This window comes from Physeter macrocephalus, chromosome 17 (genome assembly GCF_002837175.3).
Source record: "Physeter macrocephalus isolate SW-GA chromosome 17, ASM283717v5, whole genome shotgun sequence".
Classification (NCBI taxonomy): Eukaryota; Metazoa; Chordata; class Mammalia; order Artiodactyla; family Physeteridae; genus Physeter; species Physeter macrocephalus.
This window is the reverse complement of record NC_041230.1, coordinates 2,944,797-2,955,301: the sequence shown is the minus strand read 5'-3', so window position 1 is coordinate 2,955,301 and position 10,505 is coordinate 2,944,797. Positions and strand designations below refer to the sequence as shown.

Below are 10,505 nucleotides of genomic sequence, written 5' to 3'. Positions count from 1 at the left end.
CGCTCCGCGGCACGTGGGATCTTCCCGGACCGGGGCACGAACCCGTGTCCCCTGCATCGGCAGGCGGACTCTCAACCACTGCGCCACCAGGGAAGCCCCACATTGCTTCTTTAAAGTGACATCCTTCAGATACTTGGTGGCTTTTCGGATATGCATACCCTTAATGGCCTGGGCAGTTTCACGAGTGTTCTTAAAGTGAACACAAAGATCTGAACCTCTTGACTTGCATGATTTTGTGGGGTTTTCTACGTCAAGTGAATAGCGAACCATTTTTAGAGGTCACCTCAGGCCACTTACCGGAAAAAGGCCAGGCTGCTGTTTTTTTGTGTGTGTTTTGTTGTTGTTTTTAATTTATTTATTTTTGGCTGCGCTGGGTCTTCGTTGCTGCGCGCCGGCTCCCTCTAGCTGTGGCGAGCGGGGGCTGCTCTTTGTTGTGGTGCGCAGGCTTCTCATTGCGGTGCTTCTCTTGGTGCAGAGCACGGGCTCTAGGCGCGCGGGCTTCAGTAGTTGTGGCTCGTGGGCTGAGTAGTTGTGGCTTGTGGGCTCAGTAGTTGTGGCGCACGGGCTTAGTTGCTCCGCAGCATGTGGGATCTTCCCGGACCAGGGCTCGAACCCGTGTCCCCTGTATTGGCAGGCGGATTCTTAACCACTGCACCGCCAGGGAAGCCCCCAGGCTGCTGTTTTAATAGGGCGTCTGGGAAGCTTCTTTGAGGACATGGTGTTTAAGCAAAGACATTGAGAAAGTGAGGGATGTGGTCACTCAGGTACCTGAGGAAATGTATTCCAGGCAGAGGGTGCAGCTGGAGCAAGGCAGGAGCAGGGCTGGCGTGTTTCAGGGTGCACAAGGAGGCCTGTGGGGCTGGATCAGAGAGAGGCGGGGGGCGAGTAGAGAGGGGGGAGCAGTAGGGGATGGGCCCACATTCCGTAAAGAATTGGGATTGTTTCTGAGATGGGACTCATTGCAGGTGCCTGAGCAGATCACCCTGATCTGATTTAGGTTTTAAAAGAAAAGAATCTATGGCTCTATGGAAGAGAGGGGAGCTGGGGAAAGGGAAAGGGAGGGAGAGAGCTTAAGGGCAAGGCAGCAGCAAGTAGAAGAGTTACGAGATTATTGCAATCAATTGCAAAAATCACCAAGAGAGGTGGCTTGGACCAGGGTGGTGACAAGTGGTCAGTTTTGGGTTTAGTTTAGTTTTTTTTTTTTCCATTGAATTTCTTTTTTCCCCCAGCTTTATTGAGATATAATTGACACATAACATTGTGTAGGTTGATGGCGTACACGGTGTTGATTTGCTGCCTTTATATATTGCAGTATGATTATACCGCCATAGGTTAGCTAACACCTCCATCAAGTCAGTTACCATTCCTTTTTTTGGCGAGAACACTTAAGATCTACTTTCTTAGCAACTTTCAAGTATATAATGCAGCACTGTTAACCACAGGCAGAATATTGTACATTAGATCCCCAGAACTTACTCATTTTATAACTGGATGTTGGTACCCTTTGACCCACATCTCCCCAGTTCCTGCACCCCCTGCCCCAGCCCTGGTGACTACTGTTCTAATCTGTTTCTATGTGTTTGGCTTTTTTAGGTTCCACATTTAAGTGATATCTCATACAGTATTTGTCTTTCTCTGTCTGACTTATCTCACTTAGCATAATGCCCTCAAGGTCCATCCCTGTTGTCTCAAATGGCAAGATTTCCTTCTTTTTTCATGGCTGAATAATGTTCCATTGTGTATATATATAAAATATACCACCTGTTGACAGACACTTAGGTTGTTTCCATATCTTGACTACTGTGAATTATGCTGCAGTGAATGTGCAGGGGCAGATATCCCTTTGAGATCCTGTTTTCATTCTCTTTGGATAAATACCCAGAAGTGGGATTGCTGGATCATATGGTAGTTCTGTTTTTAATTTTTTTGAGGAAACTCCATATTGTTTTCCTTGGTGTCTGAATCAATTTACATTCCCGTTATCAGTGCACAAGGCACAAGGGTTCCTGTTTTTCCACATCCTCTCCAACATCTGTTAATCTCTTACCTTCTTCGTGACAGCGTTTCTTTCTTTTTTTTAAAAAAATTAATATTTTATTTTTGGCTGTGTTGGGTCTTCGTTGCTGCATGCGGGCTTTCTCTAGTTGCAGTGAGCGGGGGCTACTCTTCGTTGCGGTGTGCGGGCTTCTCATTGCGGTGGCTTCTCTTGTTGCAGAGCACGAGCTCTAGGCATGCAGGCTTCAGTAGTTGTGGCGCACGGGCTCAGCAGTTGTGGCGCGCAGGCTTAGTTGCTCCATGGGATCTTCCTGGGCCGGGGCTCGAACCCGTGTCCCCTGCATTGGTAGGCAGAGTCTTAACCACTGCGCCACCAGGGAAGCCCAGTGACAGTTTTTCTGACAGGTGTGAGGTGATAGCTCATGATTTTGATTTGCATTTCCCGGAGGATTAGTGACATTGAGCACCTTTTTATATACCTGTCGGCCATCTGCTTGCCTTCTTTGAAAAAATGTCTATTCAGTTCCTCTGCCCATTTTTTAATGGGGTTGTTTGGGTTGGTTGGTTGGTTGGTGTTTTGTTTTGTTTTGTTTTTTTGCTATTGAGTTATATGAATTCTTTCTATATTTTAGTTATTAACCCTTTATCAGATAGATGATAGGCACGTATTTTCTCTCATTCTGTAGGTCGCCTCTTCCTTTTTTGGATTGTTTCTTTTGCTGTGTATAAGCTTTTTAGTAGTCCCATTTATTAATTTTTCCTTTGGTTACTTGGGCTTTTGGTGTCACATCCAAAAGAACGTTGCTCACCAGCGTCAAGGAGATTTTCTTCTGTTTTCTTCTAGGAGTTTTTCAGTTTCAGGTCTTATGCTTAAGTATTAAATCCGTTTAGAGTTAATTTTTGTGAATGGTTTAAGGTTGGGGTCTAATGTCAGTCTTCTGCATGTGGATATCCAGCTTTCCCAACACCATTTATTGAAGAGACTATCCTTTCCCCACTGAGTATGTGGGCTTCCTTGTCAAATATTAATTGACCATATATATTTCTCATTAAAAATAAAAAATCACAGGGAATTCCCTGGTGGTCCAGTGGTTAGGATGCTGTGCTTTCACTGCGGGGGCCTGGGTTCAATCCCTGGTTGGGGAACTAAGATCCTGAAAGCTGCGTGGCATGACAAAACACACACACACACACACACACACACACATCCAGAAAAATGTACAAAGTATAGATCTTGGTACCTTTCCCATCCACATCAAGAAATAGAACATGACTAGCTTCCAGAAGCTCCTCAATGTCTCCTCAGCTTACTGCATGCCCACCCCCTGCCCAGCCGCCATTGTTCCTATTGACACTATAGCTTGCTTTTGGCCCGTTTGTTCTTTATATAAAGGGAGACTGTAAATACGTTGAGAGGAAAGCCCGCAGGATTCTCTGATAATTGCATGTGGGGTGTGGTGAATGATGGAAGTGAAGAATGACTCCGGGTGTTTGCTGTCAGTTGAGATGGGGAGGGCTGCAGAAAGAACAGGCTTTGTCGGGGAATATCCGGGGTGCACAGTTTTGCACCAGTTGATTCTGGGATGTCTTTTGGACTGATGAGGGAAGATTGAGTAGGCAGTTGCATACGTGGGTTCTGCAGAGGAGTCTGGACTGAAGTTACAAACCTGAGACGCACTGGCATTCAGGCACGCCTGGGAGATCCCCAAGGGAAGGGACTAGGATCAAGAAAGAAACCAAGAGGGCTTCCCCGGTGGCGCAGCGGTTGGGAGTCCGCCTGCCGATGCAGGGGACGCGGGTTCGTGCCCCGGTCCGGGAGGATCCCACACGCCGCGGAGCGGCTGGGCCCTTGAGCCGTGGCCGCTGCGCCTGCGCGTCTGGAGCCTGTGCTCCGCAACGGGAGAGCCCACAACAGTGAGAGCTGAGCCTGCGCGTCCGGAGCCTGTGCTCCGCAACGGGAGAGCCCACAACAGTGAGAGGCCCGCGTACCGCAAAAAAAAAAAAAAAAAAAAAAGTGTTTCCTAAATGCCAGGCGCCGCGACAGGGCCCAGGAACACCAGATGGGGGTCCCCCCACCTTTGTACAGCTTACAGTCGAGTAGGGGAGATAAATTTTGAGGTAAGACTGTTAAATAAACAAGCAAGTCAGCGATTTGAGTTTGGGAGCTGTACTATATAGAAAACAAATGGGAGGATACGATAGAGCATAGAGCAGGGATCAGCACAATTTTTTTTTCTGATAAAAAAATGAAGGCCAGGTAGGAAATATTTTCATCTTTGCGGGCCATGTGGTCTCTGTCTCAGCTAGAGTCTGCGGGGCAAAAGCAGCTGTGGACAGTAGGAAAATGAGGGGTGTGGCTGTGTGCCAATCAAACTTTATTTACAAAAACAGGATTTGGTCCCAGGGCCGTAGTTTGCTGCCCCCGTGTGATAGAGAATAATGGGTGGGCACCCTCATTAGATGGAGTGGTCAGTAAAGAACTCTCTGAGGAAGTGAGCCGTAGAGAAAGACAGGAATGGTGGGAGGGAGCCAGCCAGGTGAACAGCCAGGACACCAGCACTGCAGACAGAGAGGACTGTGGGTGCAAAGGCCCTGTGGTGGAAAGAGGTTGGGAAATGAAAGGCGAGGAGGGGCGGGGGGGACAGGATTTGAGCCTGGAGAAGTAGGTGGGGGCCGGATCAGGGGGGCTATGCTATGAAGGAGCCTAGGACTCAAGAACAAAGAGAAGCTGTGACTTCCCTGGTGGTCCAGTGGATAAGACTCCCGCATGCTGCAGGGCACAGCCGAAAGATTAAAAAAAAAACCCAAAAAACAAAGAGAAGCTGCGGAATAGGTTTTAAGTGGGAATGCCATCGGATCCGCATAAAAGGAAGGCTCTACTAGCTCGGGAGCGGGGACCGGGCACAAGTGTTAGCAGGGAGAGCAGGTGGGCCCACTTGAGAGGTGACGGGGGCCAGCGCCGGGGCAGCGAAGGTGGATGTGGAGTCTTCCTGCTCAGTGTCCTGTGTCTTTCCTTTTCTCTGGTTTTCTATCCCCTCCCTGGGTCTTTGTCCCCCACTCTCCAGTCTCTTTACCTGCCCTCTCCTTTTCTGAGTCTCTGACCCCCCCGCACCTTTCTCCATCTCTTTTTCTCTGAGTCTTTGTCCCCTTTTCTTGGAATCTCTGCCCCCCTATGGGGGTCTCAGTCTTCCCTCTAAAGCTCTCTCTCCCCAGGGTCTCTGTTCTCCTCTCTCTGGAGAGCTGTCCTTATCTCTTAGGTTTCTGTCTTTTCTTTTCGGGTGTCTGGCCTCCTCTGGGCCTCTCTGAATCTCTTTCTTGGTCTTGGGCGACAATGACTGTATGTGTCTCCACCAGGTGGAACTCTCCCAATGCCCAAGATGTTAGAGTTCGTTTTCCCTGTTTGCCCCAGAAGGGGAGAGGGGTATCCCCCCTGCTTGTGGCTGTCCTGCTACACCCCATCTCTCGGATCTCCCCTCTCTTAGCTCGGTGTCTGGGCTGAAACAGACGCTGTTGGCCGAGTCAGGGGCCGTAACCAGCTACAGCCACCGGGTGTTCTCTGCCTGGGACTTCGGCCTCAGCGGGGAGGCCCACGTGCGGCTGCGCCAGCGCAACATCCTATTTGAGTTGCAGGTGCGCTTAGGGGCGGGGGGCCTACAACCGATGTCACCCGAGGGGGCGGGGTTGAGAGGATGGGCGGGGCATAGACCAGGGACCGGCCTCCAGAAAGATGCTGGGCGGAGCTTTCTTCTAAGGAGGCGGGCCTTGGGGGAAAGGGGACAAGGCCACTACAGGGATGCCTGCAGTCAAAGGGTACAGGAAAAAGCTAGCAGCAGGAAAGGGGCGGTACCTAAAGCTCCTCGGTTCAAAGGTAAGAGAAGGGTGTGGCCAGAAAGGGCTTGATAAAGTAGAACTGTAACTCCAAAGCACCAGGCATGAGTGCTGGGCGGGTCCTGGGAGGAGCTGGATGTGTTGGGCGGGGCCTTGGGGGCGGAGCCAGATCTCAAATGTGACCTGGAGGGCCCTGGATGGGTTGAGATAAGGATTATAGATGTTCTTGGAGGGGCGGTGCTGCATCGGTTCACGTTGAGCCTGGGCTCTGGACCACAGGCAGCACCTAGGGTAATGGAACCCAAGTGGACGTCTCTTCCGGCCTTAGGTGGAGCTGGAGGAAGCAGCGGTGCGGCGCCAGGCTGCGGTGCGGACGCTGGGCCAGCAAGCCAGGGTGTGGTCGGTGCGGGTGCTGCTCAACATGGCGGTGGTGGCACTCCTGGGGGCAGCCTTCTACGGCGTCTACTGGGCTACAGGGGCCACTGTGAAGCTGCAGGTGTGGAGGGCCCCGGGGGAGGAAAGGGCCTGGAACCTACCTTTCCAGGGGTGGAGGAGACTGAGGCCTATGATTCCTGGAATCTCAGAGAGGAGGGATTGGTGTGTGTGTGGGGGGGGGGCGGGGAGGATTATGTTTGGACTTTGGAGTTCAGGGTGATGAAGGAGGAAGAGGCTGGGGGAGGATGTTAAGCATGGCTCCTGCAGGACCCCAGAGCCTCTTCTCTTGGTCCACCCTCCCTCCTAGGAGATGCCTCTTATCCAGGGGATGCCACTGCTGAAGCTCGTGGTGGATTACCTTCCGTCCATCTTCATCTCCGGGGTCAACTTCGTGCTGCCACCGGTGTTCAAGCTCATTGCCCCACTGGAGGGCTACACCAGGAGCCGTCAGATCGTTTTTATCCTGCTCAGGTTCTGGACTCCTGGGGTGGGCTGGGGATGATGGTGGGGCTGGTCGGGGGACATTGGTTGTAGCAAATAAGAGACTGAAATCGTCAGGATATGGGAATCCAGTGGGATCTGGATTCAAATCCCGGCTCTTCCTGTCACTGAGCCTCAGTTTTCTTCATCTGGGAAATGGGGAGAATTGTGAGCACGCTCCACACAGGAGGGTCCAGGCACGTGGTGGGCACTCGGTCAGTGCTGATTCCCTTTCTCTCTCTTCCCCTTGCCAGGACAGTGTTTCTCCGTCTGGCCTCCCTGCTGGTCCTGCTCTTCTCTCTCTGGAATCAGATCACTTGCGGGGGAGATGCGGACGCTGAGGGGTGCAAAACCTGTGGCTACAATTACAAAGAACTTCCGGTGAGGAAGAGGGGTGGGGGGGATGGACTCCTGGGTCCTTGAAGGAAAGGAGGAGCCCGGTGGGTCCGGACCCCTAGCTTGGGAGGAAGGGGGAGCTTGGGGTGCTAGAATGCCTTCCCCTTGAGGACAGGGGTATGGATTAAAAAAAAACCTGAAGACCCCCAGAGAAAGTATTGATAGAATCTCATACGCTTGCAGTTTGGAGACTCAGATGTTCGGGTCTACAGGTGTCTGGTTCCTGAGGTCTTTGTGACCTGTTCTTCCTTCCTCAGTGCTGGGAGACTCGCCTGGGACAGGAGATGTACAAACTCCTGCTGTTTGATCTCCTGACCGGCCTGGCAGTCACGCTGCTCATCCAGTTTCCTCGGAAGTGAGAGTCCCGCCCCTTGCTGTGGCCCCGCCCAGCACCCAGTTTTCTCTTTCGCCCCGCCCCTTTCTAGCCCTGCTTCTGACTGCCCTGTCCGCAGACCCCGCCCCTCCACGAGTTTGGTAATCACTTCCCTGTGGCCCTGTCCCTACTGCCATGATTACCTCTACGCCTCAAGCCCCGCCCTCTAGACACACCCCCTCCGGAACCTTGAAGGCTCCGTCCCACCCCCAGATATGCTCACTTCCGATTGGTGGGCGGGACGGTGAAGGCGGGGAAACCCGTGGCCGGCCTGCCTCTGATTCGGCCCGGCCTCGCTCCGCCCCTCAGGCTGCTCTGTGGCCTCTGTCCCGGGGCGCTGGGTCGTTTTGCGGGGACCCTGGAGTTCCAGGTGCCTGACGAAGTGCTGGGGCTCATCTACGCACAGACAGTGGTCTGGGTGGGGAGTTTTTTCTGCCCTTTACTGCCTTTGCTCAACACGGCCAAGTTCCTGCTGCTTTTCTATTTGAAGAAGGTGAGGGGTGGGGAGCACCCTTGGGTCTGAAGCGGGAGGTATTGGGGCTTGGGCTTCTGGGTCCTAGGGGGAGGAGGGGACTTGAGGGATGTGACTACTGGGTCCTGGCGGGGGAGGATGCCAGGGTCGTGGACTACTAGATCCTGACTGAGGAGAGGAGGCCAGGGACCAGGGCTCCTGGATGGTGGAGAAGGAGAGTTTGGGGCTCAGATTCCCTCATCCCCCCCCCCACCAGATCACCCTCTTCTCCACCTGCTCCCCGGCCTCCCGCACCTTTCGGGCCTCCACTGTGAACTTCTTCTTCCCCCTGGTCCTTCTCCTGGGTCTGGCCATCTCCACCGTTCCTGTGCTTTATAGCATCTTCCTGTAAGTGTGCGAGGCACCTGCCTCTCCCTCCCTCCTTCCTCCTTTCTCCAGGGTTCTGACTTTGGGCCATCCTTGAGCTCTGCCTGTCTCTGACTTCAGGATCCCACCTTCTAAGCTGTGTGGTCCATTCCGGGGGCAGCCGTCCATCTGGGCCGAGATCCCCGAGTCTGTTTGCAAGCTCCCTCAGACTGCCCGGGAATTTCTCTTCTTCCTGGGGACCCAGGCTTTTGCTGTGCCTCTTCTGCTGATCTCCAGGTGAGAGCCCTAGACTCCTGGGTCTGAGTTTGAATGTCTGACCTGGGGTCCCGCTGCCTGCTTCCAAGAGAGAAGGGGGCTGGGGGCCCAGACTCTTGGGTCTGAGGAAAGGAGGGGGCTGGGATACTAGACTTCTTGAGTCTGAAGGAGGAGGTCCAGACTCCTGATTACTAAAGAGCCCTACGTTGAAGATATATATTCTAAGGGCGTTTGGGGAGTAGCTTCCATTCCGTCTCTTCTAGCATCCTGATGGCGTATACCGTGGCCCTGGCTAACTCATATGGACGCCTCATCTCTGAACTCAAACGCCAGATAGAGACGGTGAGCCAGGCCCGGTCCCTGGGAAGGGGTCCTGGGGAATATGGCAAGGGACACCGGTGGAGAGAAAATCTGTCTCATCTCCACCTCTCTTTACCCTTTACCTCAGGAGGCGCAGAATAAAGTCTTCCTGGCACAGCGCGTTGTGGCGCTGAGCTCGGCCAACAGAGCTCTTTGACCTCTCCAGCCTGGCTCAGGGTGACGTCCCACTTTCAGACCCAGACCTGCCCTCAGATCCTTTGTAAGCCTCGGCCACATCATTTGGAAAATGAGCTAACTGGAGAAGACCCCATGCTTTTCCAGCCCTGGGATTCACTGCTAAGTCCCTGACTCTCCAGTGAACCTCTTTCTAGTACCAATAAACACAGCAGAGGCTGCTGAGCGCTTTTTGAAACTCGCGTCCGGAAGGCGGGGCAAGGCATCAGCGGGACATAAGCCAGTCAAATGTGTTTACCTGTGGGTCGGCGCGGCGGGCTCTTCCGCGAGAGGACCTGGCCGGAGTGCCAGCCAATCAGAGGCCGCGTTCAGAAGCGTCCGGGCGGGGACACTTGTGATTGACTCAGAATCTTGATAAGAGGCGGTCGCTAGGCGACACCGCGCGCAATTCCGGGCGATGGGAGGTGGGCGTCTCAGCCAATCAACTTTCGCTACAGACCCAGAGGGGTGTGCCAAATAGTCCAGGGCCAATCCATGGCCGAGACAGGGAGGGGCCATCCTCTCGCCAATCTGAAGTACTAGAAGGCGGGCCTGCCAGTCCGTGGACAGCTACGGCGCCATGAATATCCTACCCAAGAAGAGCTGGCACGTCCGGAACAAGGACAATGTCGCCCGCGTGCGGCGTGACGAGGCCCAAGCCCGGGAGGAGGAGAAAGAGCGTGAGCGGAGGGTGCTGCTCGCTCAGCAAGAGGTAAGCTCCTAGTCCGGCCGGGCGAGGCTCTGGGGCGGAGCGCCCAGGCGCCTCGGGAGGGACCGGAAGTGGGGCGGCGCGCAGACGCAACGCACACCGTGCGGAATTAGGGGCCGGGCTCCGTGGAAGCGTGTGCGGTCTTTCGCGGATCCCACCTCGAACTCTCCCTGGTCTTGGTTCTCCCCACTCCTAGAGAAGGAGCTCATGAATAAACGAAGCCCTGGACAATTCAAGGAAACTCGGACTTTTTAGTTGACCTGCACAAACTCCCTATGTAGTAAGCGCCTACTGTATGCTCGCCCCGTGCAGAGCGCTTGACTTGCCAGATCTCTCAAGCACTGTTCGTTCTTAGAGAGGCTGTCATTTCCCTTGTACAGAGAAGTGAGATGGCTTCAGAGAGGAAGACACAGCGAAATGACAGTGGAACAAGTCAGTTCCGCTCTGTCGGGCGAGCCTTTTGCCTGCACCGCTACCCACACACGAACACTGGAGGCTCTCTTTATAACTCCTAACCTGTTTGGTTTACACCTAGCTTCCTGTCCTTTGGCTAATCTGATTGTCAACACTGGCTGGGAGATAGGGTTGTTGGGGTTTTTTTTGTTTTTCTGGGGTTTTTTTTTTTGCGGTACGCGGGCCTCTCACTGTTGTGGCCTCTCCCG

The 10,505-nt window shown here is 53.5% G+C and overlaps 2 protein-coding genes and 1 pseudogene across 2 annotated transcripts in view; 2 read left to right on the top strand and 1 right to left on the bottom strand.

Moving 5' to 3' along the window:
* LOC112067194 (60S ribosomal protein L17-like) overlaps positions 1–270 on the bottom strand; it is an 891-nt pseudogene extending 621 nt beyond the window's left edge.
* Positions 1–9,317, top strand: part of TMC4 (transmembrane channel like 4) — a gene marked incomplete at its 5' end in the record, with an annotated part of 14,548 nt that extends 5,231 nt beyond the window's left edge. The window contains 10 exon segments of the mRNA XM_028478284.2: positions 5,478–5,625; positions 6,152–6,319; positions 6,566–6,729; positions 6,993–7,119; positions 7,392–7,489; positions 7,817–8,000; positions 8,236–8,366; positions 8,466–8,621; positions 8,864–8,942; positions 9,049–9,317. Coding sequence (XP_028334085.2) covers positions 5,478–5,625; positions 6,152–6,319; positions 6,566–6,729; positions 6,993–7,119; positions 7,392–7,489; positions 7,817–8,000; positions 8,236–8,366; positions 8,466–8,621; positions 8,864–8,942; positions 9,049–9,117 — 1,324 coding nt within the window.
* A 209-nt stretch (positions 9,318–9,526) lies between these two features.
* LENG1 (leukocyte receptor cluster member 1) overlaps positions 9,527–10,505 on the top strand; it is a 3,876-nt gene continuing 2,897 nt past the window's right edge. The window contains exon 1 of the mRNA XM_007113070.2: positions 9,527–9,846. Coding sequence (XP_007113132.1) covers positions 9,715–9,846 — 132 coding nt within the window. The 5' untranslated portion in view covers positions 9,527–9,714. The remainder of the gene's footprint in view (positions 9,847–10,505) is intronic.